This window comes from Vanrija pseudolonga, chromosome 2 (genome assembly GCF_020906515.1).
Source record: "Vanrija pseudolonga chromosome 2, complete sequence".
Taxonomy (NCBI): Eukaryota; Fungi; Basidiomycota; class Tremellomycetes; order Trichosporonales; family Trichosporonaceae; genus Vanrija; species Vanrija pseudolonga.
The window spans coordinates 20509-37445 of record NC_085850.1 but is presented as its reverse complement, the minus strand read 5'-3'; the positions used below and the strand labels follow the sequence as shown (position 1 = coordinate 37445).

The window sequence follows — 16937 nt, the reverse complement described above, 5'->3', positions numbered from 1 at the left end:
AGTGGAGATCGATCCTTGCCGCACTGTTGGACTTGTCAACACCTCTCTGGAGGACCTTACTCACCTGTCACCAGTTACTCGTGAAAGACTACCCTAGGGCCATTGTATGGATCCGCCTGGGTCTCGAAGGCAAACTGCTCTGGCCCGATCTCTGCCTCGTACTCCTCGGGTGTGAGGAACTTCACATTGGGAGCGCCAGCTGCGCTGGTGGCTGCTGCAATGTCGGCCGACGTTGCATCGGGTGGAAGGCCAAGTGTTGATAGGACCAGCTTTCGACCCCCAACAAACGTTCGAGAGTACCGGTACAGCTCTGATGGACCGTTGTACGTAGCGTCCAGTTCGATGGCCGCCTCAATAATGGGCTTCTCTGACGTCCTATACCCACCCTTCCACACCTCCCCTGGGCTAGGGCCTTGGATGAGCATGAACAGAAAACCGATCGGTGCTTCGACATGTCCTCGACTCGGACGGGTGGGCTCCCAATCTGGCAGAAGTGCCGTCTTGATATCGTCTACTGTACCAGTATAGTGGTAAACGAGTTTGTGAGTCCGCGGGTTGACATACGAGGGTATCGGCTTGAAGAAGACGATTGTGTGGGGTGCACGCGTGTACAGTGTGAGTTGAGACGTGTCGAAGACCCGGAGCGTCTCGACAGCGCTGAGAGGGCCTTGCAGTGCCGTTTCAAACTCCTCGTATCGCATGCCGCCGTATCCGTGGATGTCGAGGACCCGCGCGTGCTCCAGGAGACGCAAGCCGGCATCGATTTCAATCGCAGTCTTGACCTTGAAGTCGTGACGAGCTTGTGCCGCCTCCGAGAGCTCGTCATCTTCATCGACGCTCATGGCGTCGTCGCTATCCTCGAACTCTGAATCAATCTCACTGATTCCACCCTCGCCGTCTGACGAGGGCTCATAGTCCGAGTCGAAGGGATCATCGCCATGGGGCATCCACTGCAGGCGGAGGTCGTTGCAGCCAAAAGCGGCGACAACTGTCGGGGTCTCATCTGCCTTGCGATCGGTGAGTGTCGAAGTGACATGGCCCACCAGGACGGGGTCGGCTTGGTCGGCAAACTCGTCGGCCACGGCTCGCCAGGCGATCAGCGACGGCCGGTCGGCAAGGGAAAAGACGCCGTTGACAATGTGGGGATGGGCAGAGTAGTTGATGGACATGGCACAGGGGTGATGGGTGGTCGTATGGGCTTGGGATTCAGCATACATATTTGTACAGACTGCTGCCAGTTGATGATGGCTGACGTGTGACGGACTCCGCCGTTGGAATCGCTGAGGCAAGGTGGATGGCCGTCTTGGCAGTTTCACCACGGTCAGGCACCTCCGTCGCGTCGTCATCCACAACAGGCAGGGCTTATGTTGGACCGGCAACATATCTGCATCCTGCATCTTCAGATGCAGTGCGAGGTAAGCTTGTCGTTTTGGTAACCAGAGGAGTGGCTGGAGCTATCTCCGATGGGACTACATTGACGATCATATACATTACAGGGGCATTGGGAACAGGTGTGAATGTCAAGGCAGTGAGAGACACTTGGGTCGCCGATGTAACCCTGATGTTGCCCTCATGAGTGGAACACTGCACGAGCACCGTGGTATGGGTCCTCTTGGGTTTCCAGTACAAACTGCTCCTCCCCCACCTCGGCCTCATACTCCTCCGGTGTCAGAAACCGCACGCTGGGAGCTGAACGAGTCGCGGCCGCAAGCTCCTCATCCGTCGCATCGATCTTCAGGCCGAGCGCCGACAAGATGAGCTTTCGTCCGCCAACAAACGTGTGGCTGTCTCTGGCGGCTGGGGGCCCCTCATACGTCTCGTCAAGTCGGATGGCATCTTGCACCAAGCCGTCATTGCCTCGGTATCCAGGCGCATACACCTTGTCCGGCGTCGATCCTTGTAAGAGCAGGTATACCCACTCGATAGGGTCGTCGGGTGGGTAAGTAGGCTCCCAGTCCGGTAACTGTGCTTCCTTGACTTCATCCTCGGTCCCAGGGTAGTGATATACGAGCTTGGAGGTCCGCGGACTGATGTATGACCCTGGTCGCCCGAAGAAGATGATGGTGCGCGGCGGACGCACGTAGATGGCGAGGTGGGAAGTATCAAAGACACGCAGCGTCTCCACCTTCGCCAGGGCATTCTCCAGAGCCGTCTCGAACTCCTCGTAACGGTTGCCTTGGTACCCATGAATGTCGAGGATACGCGCGCGGCCGAGAAGACGCTTGCCGGCGGCGAGTTCCGTCTTGAGCTTGGCTTTTGAGTTGCGCTTGGCCTTGGCGGCTTTGCGAGACTTTTTGCGACGTGGCTCATCGTCGCTGTCCTCGTAATCCGACTCCTCGTCGAAGTCCGAGTCCAAATCGTCATCGGCGTTCGGCTGCCATGCCATGCGGGGAGTGTCGCTCCCGAATGGGGTTACAAATGTGGGCGTTTCTGAGGCGGCGGGGTCCTCGAGGACAGAAACGATGTGACGGCCTTGCACTTTCGTTGCCATTGCAGGATGGGGATGGATGTCGTTGGAGGAGCATGTCGCTCGTGAGTCATTTGTAGTTATGTTGAACCAAGGGCAGCACTCGGTTGATGCTGGCTGACGTGTGAGGCCTCAGTTGGGCGAAACACAAAACACGGCACCGGCGGGCATCATGCCCGCCAGGTACCTTCCCAAGTTGTTGTCGTCATCCTGCCTAGTGCAACATTTTCTTGGGCTCGACTATTGTGGATGCGGTGCAACGGCGATCAAAGAAGTGGCCTGGAGGCAATGGGTGGGCTCCGGGACCGAGCCACAGTGTGTATTCAAAGTGCAAGAGCAGCGTCCTGATACATTCGGCATCTTAATCACTAGCTACCCCGTGTAAGGCGCTGGCGACACGCCCTCGAGCAGAGCCTTGAGTCGAAGGGCAACCTTCTTGGAGTGGTAGCGCGTGTACGGCAGGTAGCCGACCATCATCCAGAGGTTGGGCACGCCACTGTCCTTGTATGCCGAGCGGAACTCGCCCTCCTCGTCGATACCCCAGATGGGGCCGCAGCGATCGGCGATGGCGTCGCCAAGTGTCGCGCGCACCGAATCGAGCGTGCTCGAAAAGCCCGTGGCGAAGACGACCAGATCATACTCCTTCTCGCGCCCACCAGAGAGAACCACCTTGTCCTTGGTGAACTGCTCAATGTAGCCTTGCTCGACCTTGATCTTGCCGTTGATGATCTGCTCGCACGCACCGGCCTCAAAGTAGAAGCCACCATTGCGTGTCTGGCCGAGGGTACCGTTGCCCGTTCCCCGCTGTCCACGCCAGGTCTTGAATCCGCGGGCTCTGAGACCATCGAGGAGGTCTTTGTCGAGGTCTTCGAGCACCTTTGCATTCCGGCGGCCCAGCTCCTCGCCGGGGCCCACCGGCATGGAGAAGGCAAGACGGTCAACGTCCTCGAGGTTGGGGCGGACGCCGTCTTTTGGCTCGTAGGCGCCGATGGCGCGGGGTACCGAGTGCGTGAGCGACATGATGTACGCTGGCGAGCGCTGCAGGAGCGTGACATCAATGTTGCGCCGAGCACAGTCGTAAGCCGTGTCGAAGCCTGATGACGAGGTGCCGACAACGAGCACCTTCTTGCCGACCCAGTCGCGCGAGCTGTCGTGTGCAGTCGAATGGCGGTAGACACCGCCCTCCCATTCCTTCATTCCTGGAATATCCGGCGTGTAGGGAAGGCCACAAAGGGAAGTCGCCATCACGACGTGCTTTGGGTTGAGGGTACGGGCTTCGGCCGCCTTGCCCTTGCTGATTCGCACTGTCCAGTTGCCATCCGCGTCCTGCTCGGCCTTGCTGACCGAAGAGCTGTTCCACACCGCGAGCTCCATCGCCTGGGTATACCACTCCATGTACAAGCCCTGCTTCTGGGCAGGAGTGTACGTCGGCCAATGCTCGGGGTAGGGGAAGTAGGGGAGGTGGTCAGCCCAGTGTGGGAAGTGGAGCGAGAGGTACTCGTAGCGTTTGCGCCAGACCTCGCCAATCGTCTCGCCCTTCTCGATGATCAGGTTGGAGACACCCAAGGCCTTGAGGCGGGCAGCAAGTGCGATGCCGCTGGGCAGGTCAGCTCCCTATCACAATGTTGGCACTCACTTCTGGCCACCGCCGATGATGAGGACGTCGGGACAGATCTCATCGTCATCCTTGGCACGTTGCTTCTCCCAGCTGATCTCGCCAGTCATGTGGCCGTCTGCTGGAGGGAGCTCAGGAAACTCGACCAGGTCCTCGGCGACGGAGTGCATGGTCCACAACCTCCATCCGTCCTGCGTGAGGACGGCATTGATGACGGCAGAGCCGTGAACAACGTTCGTGTCGAAAGCGACAGAGAACTGGAGATGAGAGAGGTCGGGGTACGGCCGCTCAATCGTCGGCGATGGGGTGAACAGATGGACGTTGGAGAGCGGAGTCGTGGGGAACAGGTCGCTGGCGGCCTTGAGGATCTGCTGGCGGAAATTGAAGGTCCGGTAGTCCCAGGTGAACGAGAGCTTGTCGCGCCAAACGCCTAGGGGTTAGCACGGTACGGAGAGCACTGCACTCACCATAGTCAAGGAACAAGTCGGCAAAAGCCTTGGCGTCGCCGCGAGAGAGGATGTCGCCCAGAACCGCAGTGAGAGTAGTGGCCTCCTTCACCGGGTCCGCCTCCTTGGGAATGTCGATGCCGAGTACGTCGGTGGTCGGGAGAGCATGGTTGTACTTGAAATCGTACATGTAGTCGTCGGCGAGGGGTGGCTTCTCCTGGCCCTCGAAGTGGACGGCATTGGCCTTCAGGTCAGCTGCGACGTCGTTCGCGTTGCGGGGCTCGGCTACAGCAGTGGGCGACATGGTTGGTCACGTAGGCAGGCAGAGCGGGACTTGGGTGATAGTGGTGCGCTCAGTACCGCTGATCCTCATGTTTATAGCTCAGAGCAGGCGACTGGTGGCCCGCAGAGAGTTGCTGATAGCGGGGTACCCATCTCCGCCGCTGCGAATTGTGGATCGGGCCGGAAGATGGTCTACTTCGGCGGGTCAGCATCTCGGACAGTTTCACGGACATCAAGCCCATCCTCACCATGAAGCAGACCCGTGGCCCAGAAGATCGGGGATCGCCAGATTACAAGGTAGAGCCGTGTCAACAAAGCCGTTGTGTTGTGAGCGCTAAGTCCGATCCTTCTGTAGCCGTGAGTCGGGGTTAGATGTTCTCCGCCCATCGGCTCGGTAGGTTTCCAGCTCTGGTTGGGGACGGAGATGATAGTAGTCGTACATGTTACTCTAGCAGCAATGTCCGCTCAGCGGGAAAGTCCATGGCCACGAGATGCAGTGTTTTTATGGGATGGTGCCAAGTTGAAATGGAGAACATCAAGAAGAAACAAACTTCGGGGTTGATGGCCAATGTCGCAAATGTTGGATGCTTCACGTGATGCAGGTTCGTTCGACCCGCCATCTCCGGACAAACGAGTAAACAAGCAAAACCACCAAACAAGTAAACGCAAGGGTTGAGCGAGATGATACCATGCCATCAGATCCACGAATAGCTTTCATAACGCTAGCGATCGCCTGTCTACCCGCGGCGCCGACGACGACCGTCCCGACTAGATGACAAGAGGCGGGCCACGGGCGACGGGGCCTCGGCGAGCCAAGCGCGTGCACGGGGTCAACTTTCTCACATGGGCTACGAGGACTACATTCACGCGCGCAGGACAGGGTTACCCTCCTCATCAAACAGTACCGGAACATTGTTGCGGAACGAGTACTGAAGGGCGGTGGCAATCTTGCCAGCCTCGAGGGCATCATCGGCAAGGAGGGACAGGGCTGGAGTTGATGGTGAGCTTGCACGGCCTGGGAGGGCGGCCGACTCGCCGACTTACGCTTGTCGTCCAAGACGCAGTTGGCAAACTCTTCCAGGTCGTGAACAAACGACTTGTCGTAGAGGACGAACGCGTCTGGGCTGGGTCGCTGTCAGCTTGTTTCCCGTCGACCTGTCGCTCACTCACGTCGTAGCAGTGCGAACGCCGTGCCCGTCCCGTACTTCCACACGGTCGATCACCGAGTTGTTGTTGACGATGGCGGACCCCTTGGTGCCGAAGACACGCGTCGCACTCTCGAACCCGTTGGTGAGGGTGCGCCCGATGTGAAAGTTGAGCACCTTGCCATTGCTGAACTCGACCACACCCCAGCCATTGTCACAGTCCCGCGTCTTGAGGTTGTTCAAGTCGTGGTAGACTGCCGTCTGGCCGACGGCAAACACGCGGTTGACCTGCTTCCTGGGGTTGGGGCAGCCCTTGGTAACGTCCAGGTAGAACCGGGCAATGTCAATCTGGGCTGGTCAGCATCATCATGCAGGGGGGCACCGGCCTACGTCGTGAACGCCCATGTCAACAAAGATGCCACCCGACTGCTCGGAGAAGTTTACAAAGAAGCCTGGCGTCAGCGCTCGGACTGGGTGCGATGCCTACCTGACGGGTCCTGCTTGTCGAGGCAGTCCGTCTGGACAGCATGAATGTCTCCCAGATCGCCAGAGTCGACTAGGGTCTTGAGGGATCTGTATGACTCGTCGACTGGTGCGTCAGGTAAACAACACCGCGGTGACTTACATCGACGGCAGAACGGCACGAGGAACTTGAGGTGCGGCTTCGTCTTGGCCTTCTCCAAGACCACCCTAGTCGTCTCAATGTCGACAGCAATCGGCTTCTCGACCATCACATGCTGGCAATGTCAACTGCGCGTAATCCATGCCACTTACGAGATCCAGGTCAAGTGCACGGAGGACAAGGGGAGCATGAGTCGCGGTGGCCGTCGAGATGAGCACTGCCTGGGCGCCGCCATTGACCAGGCAGTCCTCTGGGTCGGCGAAGAACTTGACGTGCGCGGGGAGATTCTGAGCAACCCACTTGTCGGATCCCGGCTTGGGGTCACAGACCGCGACCAGCTCGATACGCGGAGCGAAGTTGGTGAGGATGCGGGCTCGGATGGAGCCCAGGCGGCCGACGCCGAAGAGGGCGACCTTGAGCTTGGCCTTGGGGGTTTCAACAGTCATGATGTGGGACTCTGTCTGGGGAATGCAGCTGAGGGCGTGCGCGGGTCGATAGCGAGCATAAGTACCGAAGTCACAAGTGCGTGAGGACCGGACCTAACCCCGAGGAGATAATCCGCAGGAGTTGGCAGTCCCCACCACGTCCATCAGTCTGGCTGCGCAGCACCATCAACCTGCCGAGCCGATCCGTGCATGTACGGGCTCGGCCAGTTTCAAGTCTGTCAAGTCGGCATAACATGTCCTAATGATGCTAGCAGTGGTGCGGGCTTGTCGAAAGCGATGCCACGTTCTCCGGTCATCCAATGTTGTCACCGGAGATATCCACCGCCGACCTCCTCTTAAAGTAGTCAACAGTCGTGGGCGTGTACAGGCAGCATCCTCACAAAGACCTCAACAATGACGATCACCACCAACCTCCCGATCCACTTCACTCTCAACACCGGCGCCAAAATCCCCGTCGTCGGCCTGGGTACATGGAAGTCAGAACCCGGCGAGGTCCGCCAGGCCGTGGCCTATGCCATTCGTGACGGGTATCGGCACATTGATGCTGCGCTCATATACCAGAATGGTATGAAGTGACTGCATGGTTGTACATCAGCTGACTCCCATTAAGAAGAAGAAGTCGGGCAAGGCATTCGTGACAGCGGGGTGCCGCGCGAGGAGCTGTTCATCACCAGCAAGCTGTGGAACACCCACCACGCAAATGCGGCCGAGGGCTTGCAGAAGACCCTTGACGCCCTTGGCACCGACTATCTGGACCTTTACGCAAGTGTGAGATATGAATACAGCTGCTAATGACTTGCAGCTTGTTCACTGGCCCGTTCGACTTGTTGCAGTAAGTAGCGTCTACTGCTACCTCGCGGGCAACCCCTGACACATTCAGAACGAAACGAGTGAACTTCTCCCTGTCAACCCCGATGGCAGTCGCTCCGTTGACCGTTCATGGGACCAGGCGGAGACATGGCGACAGATGGAAGACCTCCTCAGAACCGGCAAAGTCAAGGCGATCGGTGTCGCCAACTGGTCGATCCCGTACCTGGAGGAGCTGAAAAAGACGTGGAAGGTCACCCCCGCCGTCAACCAGGTCGAGCTGCACCCGTTCCTGCCCCAGCACGCACTTCGACGATACTGCGACGAACTCGGGATCCTTCTTCAGGCGTACTCGCCCCTCGGGTCCACTGGTGCCCCGCTCATGGCTGATTCTGAAATCGCGGCCATTGCCACCAAGAATGGTGTCGCCCCTGCCACCATCCTGATTTCGTACCACGTGAACAAGGGTGCGGTAGCCCTCCCCAAGTCTGTCAACCCGAAACGCATCTCGAGCAACAAGAAGGTAATTCGACTGAGTTCCGAGGATATCACCGCGCTTGACAGCCTTGCGGCGAAGGGCTGGGCCAAGCGCATCAACACGCCGCTCTGGGGTCATGACCTCGGATTCGATGACTGGTACGGTCCAGGTGCGAAGTGACAGCATGAGTACATACATACGAACCATCGGGTCTATGCATCCAATGACCTTGGTTGCCAACTTCAGCCAAACGACGTAGTATCAGTATGATGCTCATGTTATCCCGACAAGGGATGACAAGCGGCAGTCACCCGTGGTGTGTCACTACATGGTGCCGCAGAGACAAGACACGAGGCTCGCCTGTAGCCACCTCAGACTTAAGAGACGAGTCTCAAATGGTCACATTCCAGGTGTGATCCAACCAGTCGTCGTGGGTAACGATTGCATTAGAGAACCCTACTCCACGGCATTGCTCTAAACATCAATGTCAAACCGGCCGTTGAAGCGGTTCCTGTCAACACCACGGTAGCCAGTGCCCTTGACCACATATAGCTTCCCCTCCTCATTGCGGTCTGCAGGTGCCAAGTTGCCGGCGTCTTGGGTTCCCCGTGCTGTGGTGATGTAGAGATCCTCAAGGTCATCACCTGTGGCGGTCAGAACAGTACCGCCTCGTCGGAGGGTCATTACTCACCCCCGAAGATACAACAGGTCGCGTTCCAAGCATTCGGTAGGTCAATCTCGACATCGATCTCGGCAGTGTCAGGATTAAGCCGGAGCACCTTGCCTGCTGCCCAACGAGCCGTCCAGACTCCCCCTTGGTCGTCCACACAGAGCCCATCGGGGTATCCATACTTGGGGTCCGTAATGTTGGAGAATACTCCTCGGTTGGCTATGGTGCCCTTGCCCTGGGACGTGTTAGCACAGGATCAGCGGCGCGTGTCTTCCGTGCGCTACTTACGACGTTGTAATCGAAGGTGACGATCTCCTTGACCCAGCTGTCGGTGAAGACGAGCTTCTTCCCACCATTGACCCATGCCATCCCATTCGTGCAGGTGATGCCGTCGAGTACGAGGGGCGCCTGCCAAGTTCCACCGGCGGCAGGGCGGAGGGAGTACATCCGTGCGTTGGAGGTACCAAACTCCTTGCCCATGGTTCCGGCGAGGAAACGTCCCACGGGGTCACAGGCACCCTCATTGAAACGGGCCTCACCATTGCCGATGGTGGTCGCAGTCGACAAGGGTTGGTATGAACGCTCGGGCGAGCCCAGCTTGAACTGCGCAGCAGGAGAATCTGTCCTATTGAGAATGGGACTTGGAAGTGAGCTCGGAGGGATGAAGGCGAAGCCGTCCTCGATCGCGGCTATGAGCTGGTTTGTATGGTCAGCCAGGGACAGACACGAGATCTCGTCAAACCCACGCCATCCTGGGACGCCAACAGGGCAATAGCGGTCACATTCTTGTCAAAGTGACTGTATCCGTACTTGTCCAGGCCGGGGTGGTACACGTAGACAGCGTTGAGGTCGATGTCGACAAAGTACAGGCGCTTCGTCCGGGAATCCTGACCCATTAGCTCTCGTTCGTCCGATGTATGGTTGTCTGAGGATATCTCCGGACACGTGACTCACCCAAACACAGCCCTCTCCGAGGTGCATACTCAGGTTGAGAAGCGGGTCATGGACTGTGAACGTCTGCTTATTCTTTGGGACTGTCATCTTGCGCTGCACCGAGGGAGCATGAGGCATCTTGAGGTGTATGCACATGCCTTTATCAGTCGGGGCAAGAGCCTCGGTGGTGGGGAGATGTCCGCTCCATCCACGAGCTCAAGTCCGTGACCGGAGTTTTTGAGCCTACGCCAAGAACCTGGGACTTGGGGTGCTAACTCCGACTCCACATCTCCGGTCCACTGTTCCGACTCAGCTGATTACATTGAAACATTGCCGGTGACTACGAGCATTGCTCTATCCACTTTCCCGATGCCTGACGCCAACTCGACACCACTGCAGAAGAGAGCAGCTGAGGACGGCCAGCTGACCTCCTCGTCCAAGAAGAAGCGGAAGCAGCGAAAGACTTACGCCTGCGGAGGTTAGTACCAATGTTATGTCGGGGACCCTGGCTGACGGAGATGCCCAGAATGTCGGCGTCTCAAGATGGGATGCGACCGCCAAGGTATCATACACCGCGTGCGTTGGGCTCACACGGCAGTGCCGTGCTCCAACTGTGTTCGCCGACGGTGTGAAGCCGTCTGTTCGGATCAAACTGCCGAAGCCGTGGGTGGGCTGACCTCGTGAGCTTACACTCTCAGTTGCAGGCTCGCTAACGCTCTCCAGACTGTCGCGCTACCAGCGAGAGAGTAACGAACGAGGTTCAAGCGCCATGTCTGGCGGCGAGCTACTGGGCACCGGAGTGACCTCCCCGAGCTCTCGGCGGTCTCCAACGCTTCCACCTACCACGGCAGTAGTGTCTGCCCCAACAGCCCGTGTCAGAGAGCCTGCCGCCTCAAGCACCCCCGTCCACAATGCGGCCGTCAACTCTGAAACCGTAGCAGGGGCAGTATCCTCCGCTGTGGAACCACGGCACCCAGGGGTTTCTCCCGCGTCTTTCACATTCATGGACCCGCCGTCCTGGGCAAGCTTCTCGCCGGCGCCGCCGCAGGCTCCCCCGAGTGATCCTGTTGATGGACAGGAGAGCTCGGGAACGCTGTTGATGGCTGGAGGCCGTTCCAAGTACCTTGGCCCCAATGCGTCCAGCGAATGGCTTCGAGATGTGAGCCTCATCATTGAGTGTGTGCTGATCAATTCAGCAAGAGTCGAAAGAGGCCGATGATAACCCCGCGGTGTCAAGGCTGCCATCTCCGGCAAGAGACACCGAGCCGGCGCGAGGAACGGACTCGACGTTCCCATTCAGTGTCCCAAATACCATCAACACCGAGTACCTGCTATCACAGCTTCCTGAAATGGACGAAGGGAAAGCGTTTACCGACTCGTACTATCGCTACTTTGCCTGGCAGTGAGTCATTCGTTGCAAGGGCCCGTCTGATGACCTAGATATGACATTGTACCACGAGCTTACTTTGAGCCAATGTTCAACCGCATATATGCCAGCAGACGCACGGCTGATGGCACTATCAAGCCAGCCGAGCTTGCCGTTCTGTACATTGTCTTTGCGATGGGCGCTCACTTCAGCCTCGAGCTGCCTCCCAACGACCCAATTGCTACCGAGTACCTTGAGCTCGCCCAGGCTTCCCTGGTCAAATCAAACTTTCTGGTTCACAACACAATACAATGTGTTCAGACACTGGTGAGAGAGGTGAATCGACTGGACGCTGATACGGCAGCATGTCATGGCCCATTTCCACCTGTGAGCTGCGTTACATATCCTCGCTGATGGCAGGGAGTCGGAAAGAGGGGACCCAGCGTGGCCCTTGTGGGGCCTGGCAATGCGCATATCCCAGGCGATGGGACTGCACCGAGATCCGGGGGCTTGGAACTTGCCAGAGGACGTTCTGGAAGAAAGACGACACGTATTCTGGGAAGCCTTCGCCGCGGACGCGTATCAGGTAAGGCGATCGTTTGATGCGAGATGCTGCTGACTTTCGAGTCAAACAACTTCTCACGGCCGTGAGTATCCCCTTGCTATGCATTCTAATTCCTAGGTGTTCCATTTCGTCCGACTATGTGGACACCAAGTTCCCGAAGGAACACAGCCCGTTGGCAGTTGATGGTCGGGGATTCTTCACCTTGAAATGGGAGGTTGCCTTGCTCCTCGAGCAGTAGGTGCAGCCCTCATCCCATCTACTGATCTCACAGGGTCCTCAATCTGTCAATGAAGATCCGGCGACCGCCGGATGAGTGCGTGGGAGAACTGCATCGCAAACTGTGAGCTTAAGGAAGGATTCTCTACTAACAAGGAGCTCCGACTTTGAGAGGACCATTCCATTCCCCCTGCGGTGCCGCTCGGCGTGGCTATCTCTTCCCTCACTCTATGCAGACTCAGAGCTCGCCATCCAGGACACACCCGATGTACGCCGAAGAGATCTGCACCGAACTTTTCAGGTAAGACTAATGGCACGGGTGCTCTTAACCATCAATAGCAGTGTACCTTGGCGGTCAATGTGTCCGAGGCGTTCCTGTTCCTTCATCGACCGAACTTTGTCAAAGCTTTGCGAGAGCAACGTGATGATATGACCAAATCGATCTACGCACAGTCTTTTTTCTCGGTCATTGAACGATGCAATGTGAGGCGGTGGCTACGAGAGCTCACTAACACCAACCAGGTTATGGTCGTGGTGGCGGCCACGCTTCACAGTCTATTCCCGTCTCTCGCGTGTCGGCACTGGTTCTTCTGGGTAAGTCGAAACACACGTCATGTTGTACTTACTCAACCTCTCTAGCACCACGCCTTCAACTCGGCCGTCATGATGGGCACCCTCATCATCCGGAACCCAAAGAACACCATGGCACCATTGGCGTTGACCCTCATCGACTCGACCATTCTCCTCCTGAGCAGATTAATCGTCTCGTGGCCGTCAACCCGACTTGCCAAGAACCTAAAGTGGCTCAACCGCCTTAGGGGCCGCGCTACAGCTAAGCTTGCTTCCGTCACTTCCAACACTGGGATGCCCGGTGATGACCAGACAGCCAATGCTTTGCCTGAAGACGAGGAAGTCGACGTCGAACTCGTCGGATGGTGTACTCGACTTGTTGAGCGCGCCTCATCTGGTTCTCAGGTCGTACGAACAATCCTATCAAAGTCTGCACCGTCACCAAACGTCCTCTCCTTGCCACCTGACACCGACCTTGCGAGCATCTTGGATTCAATACTCAATACCCCAAGCGCGACAAATTTCTCAGCTCCGTCAACACAGGCGGCTGACCAATCCACCGATGCACTGGTGAGTTGGCTGTTGTTAATGTTCCTAATCCTTGTCAGCTGCACGAGTTTTGGGATCCGATGCTCAGCATACTGCCGCCCTCTGTCAATCCCGACTTGGCTAGCGACAGTGTGAGTAAAGATTGAAGTGTTGGGGGTGAGTTCCAAGCTGACAGGGGCGTAGACGTGGTGGGGGTTGGACGTGGATGGCGGTGGGGTTGCTGAATCGGCATGAAGTCTTACAAGGGTCGCTGTAGAACGCGCCGTTCGCGCGGAGTGTGTTGTGTAGTGTTACGCATGTCCACCTGCGCAGTCAAATATAGACTCTCAGAGGGAGGGCAAGACGACACTGTGTAGGATTACGTTCCAGGCCGCCGGTTCAGTCACCCCCGCCGAGTTGCTGCATCGCAGGCTAACGCCGGTCACGTTACTTTATCCTAGTGAGGGTACAAACCACGTCTCAATCCAGGCCTAGAGTCACTTCCCATCAGGCAGGGCAGGATTGGGAAAGTCCTTGGTCATGTGCTCCGAGTAGAACCGATAGTGCACGGAGCGACCTGCTTCCTCAATGTCTTGCATGTCGGGCTGTGAAAGCTCGGGCTGGTCGAACAGCTTTGCGAGTTTTCGAATGTTTTCGGACCTCGTCGAGGTCGTCACGGCAACGGCACCGCTCTGAATGATCCACTGAAGAAGAACGGTCCCAGCGTCCGAACCATTGCGCTTGGCGATCTTGTCAAGGACCGGCCTGAGGGGTCCACCGGGGTGGCGAAGAATCGGGGTGAGAGGGCCGTACGCCTCCGCAACAATGTTGTGCTTGCGGTGGAGGGCGAGGACGGGCTCGAGATGAGCGAGGACATAGGGGTGGTACTCGAGTTCTGCGGTCTCAGCGAGGCCTGATAGGCGACGTACGATGGCAAACCGGGGCAATGGTGGCCACCTTCATCACCTCTTCGATGTCTTGAGGGCGAAAGTTGCTGAACCCTAGCGAGCACCCCTCAAGGGTTCCATCCATGACCAGGGTCTCGAGGTAGGTCCAGAACTCTCCAATCCGACCCTCCTCAGGGACGAAGGGGTTGTGGATAAGCAGAAGGTTGGGGATTGACCCTAGTCGAGAGATGGACTGGGTTACGCTGCGACGAACGTCATCCAGGGTGGTTTTGGTGTCTGTGGTGAGTATGTTGTTCGCCTATCTATCCTCACTGCTGGACTCGGAGACTCGATTGTCAGCTCGGGGTGCGTCACACTGGCTCACTCTTCGTTGTGATCCAGACGTTTACACGATCGACACCAGCGTTACGAATAGCCTCACCCGTCTCAGCCTCGGTGAAATACATCTGAGAGCGTCAGGTCCAGCGTTGGCAGAGCAGCGTTACCTGGGCTGTGTCGATGTGGGTAAGGCCGGCCTGGAGAGCAGCCGCTCCGAGGGTGGCTGCCATCTCGCCGGATGCAGTGAGGCCAGAGGAGCCATTCCCCCACGCAAGGGCGGGGATGACCTTGCCGTTGCTAAGCTTGAGGGTACTGGACATGGTCGCAGGGGTGCGCGTCATCGTCGGTGTGCAAAGGAGATTCTAAGTGTGAAGTGAGTTGCGGCGGGGACGTGTTACATATGAGGCAGATAGCGCCGCCGCCGCCGGTCCGAGGAGGGCACTCAGTCGTGACCCGTGCACCGTGAGCCCATCGGGAGTGATCCGGATTGAAGACCTATGTCAAAAGATCATTCGTCCGAAGCTCGAGTGAAACTCCGCGACCCGTGATGTTCCCAAAGCCCGATGGCCATCCATATGTCCGAGGAGATACCTCACCTCGGCTGTGAGGTTGCCGATCGGATTTGGGCCTCGAATCATGGCGGGATGCCGAGTCACTCGATACACGTTGCGTCTTTCGTCAGCCCAATCGTCCGTCAAGTCGTTGGCACAAGCTATTGGGACGCGAGGGGACACACTCCTTTCACATGACGGCCTGGCCTCCCGAAGACCCATACATTCATATAATCACTATTGTGCATCCTGCTCTAGTCCCTGAGAATCGGCTCTCCCTCGTCGTCAAAGAACACGGGCTTGTTATGACGCATAGACCATGTCAGGGCTACGGCAATCTGTGATGCTTGGAAGGCGTCTTCAACGGTCACGGGCATAGGCTTGGAGTCCAACACCGCCGCGACAAACTCGTTCACCTCGTTGACAAATGCCTCCTTGAAGCGATCGAGGAACGACATGGTCGTCTCATTACGGACGCCATAGCGGTCGCGGATCTGAACCTTGTTGACAGCGGGGATCTGCAGTCAGCGAGAGCTCAACGTATGCGACCTACCGGGTTGACATAAAGCTTGCTCTCTGTCCCAAAGACCTCGCAGAAGATGTCGTGACCGTGCATCGAAGTCCGACTGGCGTGGATGTTGCAAGAGGTGCCGTTCTCAAAGTTGATTATGGCCTGAGCAGAGTCCACGTCGCCGTGCTCGGCCAGACCGGGGTGACGGATGATCGCTCCAGACGCGTACACGTAAGAAACTTGTTTCTTGGGGTTGCTCAATGACTTGGGGTTCGCAACGTCCAAGAGCCATCTGGCACCGTCGATGTCATGGATGCCTGCGTCGATCCAGATGCCGCCCGAATGTTTGGCATACTGAACAAAGAACCCTGTTGGGTGGTACGTATCGTTGGACGCCGATTTGATGAGGTACGTCTTGCCCAGTTCGCCTGAGTGAGCCAGGCGAGCAGCGTACTGATAGGACTCATCAACTGCATATCAGTGACGAGCAGCCTGAGGTCACTCACACCGGCGACAGAATCCGACCATAACTTGGATTTCCGGGTGCTTCCTGACGACCTCTAGCACTGGTCGAGCCGCGTCCACACTGATGGAAATGGGCTTCTCTAGAAGGACGTGCTGGAGGTGAGCGCGCGGTAAGAGCCCCAGCTCACCTTGCCCGCCTTTACCGCGTCAATGGTGAGCTGGGCATGGCTCGCCGTTTCCGTCGCAATGAGCACCGCATCAATGTCGGGCATGTTGAGTATCTCTTGGTATGATGTAGTCAGGCTAGCGTAAGCACTGACATTTGCACTGACACATACTGGATACCAGGAGGAAGAACCTCCTTGGCTTTGGCTAGAGACGGCCCATATGCGTCGGCGCCGGCAACAAGCTCGGCGCGGGGTACGTGGTACGCCACCTGGGGTCAGCTGGCTTCGAATGATTTGCCCACATTCGAGGCATGGCGCAGGCCCATGCGACCGAGACCCAGTACAGCCATACGTAGCTTGGTGGGAGTGGTATTGGTCATTGCTGTGTGTGTGTGGAGTGTGAGTGGGGCGCCGGGGGGAACCAACTTGCAACTGTCAACACCAGCTTTTGATGGAACATGAGTCTGATTGCCAGAGATGAAGTAGTTTACTAAATCCGATTCTGTCTTGGGCCGGAGAATGCGCTGGCTATGTCCCGACGCCGAACTGGGCATCCTCAATGCAGATGTAGTGCGGAGCTCTGGGGCCGGCGCATTGCCCCTCGAAGGATGTCTGTCGCCTCCACGCATCATGCCTCCCTGTTCCCTTACCCTTCCGTTCTTGGCATCGGCGGAGTCGATAATATCCGAGGAGATAACCTCTCATCATCACTCCTCGGACTTGTTCAACTCCGCCCCAGACGGGCCATTCGAAAACCGGATTATCGTTTGAGGGCGAGCGGCAACAGGCGGCTCCAAGATTTTTCCGGTGCGGGGCACCCTCCTTGATGAGCGGCTGACTCCACCTTGATCCGAGGCGTCC

At 57.5% G+C, this 16937-nt stretch overlaps 9 protein-coding genes across 9 annotated transcripts; 2 read left to right on the top strand and 7 right to left on the bottom strand.

The window, feature by feature from the left end:
• Positions 1 to 74: 74 nt before the first annotated feature.
• On the bottom strand, positions 75 to 1169 carry LOC62_02G001787 (uncharacterized protein; the record flags this gene model as incomplete). Its single annotated transcript, XM_062768284.1, has 1 exon — positions 75 to 1169. One exon carries the CDS (start codon positions 1167 to 1169, stop codon positions 75 to 77), a length of 1095 nt encoding a protein of 364 aa, XP_062624268.1.
• A 401-nt stretch (positions 1170 to 1570) lies between these two features.
• On the bottom strand, positions 1571 to 2491 carry LOC62_02G001786 (uncharacterized protein; the record flags this gene model as incomplete). Its single annotated transcript, XM_062768283.1, has 1 exon — positions 1571 to 2491. One exon carries the CDS (start codon positions 2489 to 2491, stop codon positions 1571 to 1573), a length of 921 nt encoding a protein of 306 aa, XP_062624267.1.
• Positions 2492 to 2839: 348 nt separating this feature from the next.
• Positions 2840 to 4832, bottom strand: YUC4 (putative indole-3-pyruvate monooxygenase YUCCA4; the record flags this gene model as incomplete). Its single annotated transcript, XM_062768282.1, has 3 exons — positions 2840 to 4064; positions 4104 to 4512; positions 4550 to 4832. 3 exons carry the CDS (start codon positions 4830 to 4832, stop codon positions 2840 to 2842), a joined length of 1917 nt encoding a protein of 638 aa, XP_062624266.1.
• An 841-nt stretch (positions 4833 to 5673) lies between these two features.
• Positions 5674 to 7023, bottom strand: iolX_1 (scyllo-inositol 2-dehydrogenase (NAD(+)); the record flags this gene model as incomplete). The annotated part of the gene is made up of 7 exons (XM_062768281.1): positions 5674 to 5798; positions 5855 to 5934; positions 5981 to 6303; positions 6346 to 6407; positions 6443 to 6544; positions 6581 to 6692; positions 6730 to 7023. The coding sequence occupies 7 exons, from the start codon at positions 7021 to 7023 to the stop codon at positions 5674 to 5676; spliced, it is 1098 nt and encodes a 365-aa protein (XP_062624265.1).
• A 393-nt stretch (positions 7024 to 7416) lies between these two features.
• GCY1 (Glycerol 2-dehydrogenase (NADP(+))) lies at positions 7417 to 8488 on the top strand (the record flags this gene model as incomplete). The annotated part of the gene is made up of 4 exons (XM_062768280.1): positions 7417 to 7588; positions 7634 to 7791; positions 7826 to 7855; positions 7904 to 8488. 4 exons carry the CDS (start codon positions 7417 to 7419, stop codon positions 8486 to 8488), a joined length of 945 nt encoding a protein of 314 aa, XP_062624264.1.
• Positions 8489 to 8751: 263 nt separating this feature from the next.
• On the bottom strand, positions 8752 to 9874 carry rgn (Regucalcin; the record flags this gene model as incomplete). The annotated part of the gene is made up of 4 exons (XM_062768279.1): positions 8752 to 8952; positions 9000 to 9213; positions 9267 to 9674; positions 9725 to 9874. 4 exons carry the CDS (start codon positions 9872 to 9874, stop codon positions 8783 to 8785), a joined length of 942 nt encoding a protein of 313 aa, XP_062624263.1. The 3' UTR covers positions 8752 to 8782.
• Positions 9875 to 10634: 760 nt separating this feature from the next.
• LOC62_02G001781 (uncharacterized protein) lies at positions 10635 to 13323 on the top strand (the record flags this gene model as incomplete). The annotated part of the gene is made up of 11 exons (XM_062768278.1): positions 10635 to 11070; positions 11108 to 11313; positions 11352 to 11604; positions 11642 to 11664; positions 11759 to 11863; positions 11960 to 12076; positions 12114 to 12182; positions 12215 to 12359; positions 12401 to 12652; positions 12698 to 13198; positions 13237 to 13323. The coding sequence occupies exons 1-11, from the start codon at positions 10681 to 10683 to the stop codon at positions 13321 to 13323; spliced, it is 2148 nt and encodes a 715-aa protein (XP_062624262.1). The 5' UTR covers positions 10635 to 10680.
• Positions 13324 to 13653: 330 nt separating this feature from the next.
• Positions 13654 to 14702, bottom strand: SPAC19G12.09_3 (NAD/NADP-dependent indole-3-acetaldehyde reductase; the record flags this gene model as incomplete). Its single annotated transcript, XM_062768277.1, has 5 exons — positions 13654 to 14051; positions 14086 to 14340; positions 14377 to 14391; positions 14429 to 14510; positions 14550 to 14702. 5 exons carry the CDS (start codon positions 14700 to 14702, stop codon positions 13654 to 13656), a joined length of 903 nt encoding a protein of 300 aa, XP_062624261.1.
• Positions 14703 to 15187: 485 nt separating this feature from the next.
• iolX_0 (scyllo-inositol 2-dehydrogenase (NAD(+))) lies at positions 15188 to 16456 on the bottom strand (the record flags this gene model as incomplete). The annotated part of the gene is made up of 6 exons (XM_062768276.1): positions 15188 to 15451; positions 15487 to 15914; positions 15951 to 16062; positions 16098 to 16212; positions 16248 to 16345; positions 16379 to 16456. The coding sequence occupies 6 exons, from the start codon at positions 16454 to 16456 to the stop codon at positions 15188 to 15190; spliced, it is 1095 nt and encodes a 364-aa protein (XP_062624260.1).
• Between the last annotated feature and the right edge of the window lie 481 nt (positions 16457 to 16937).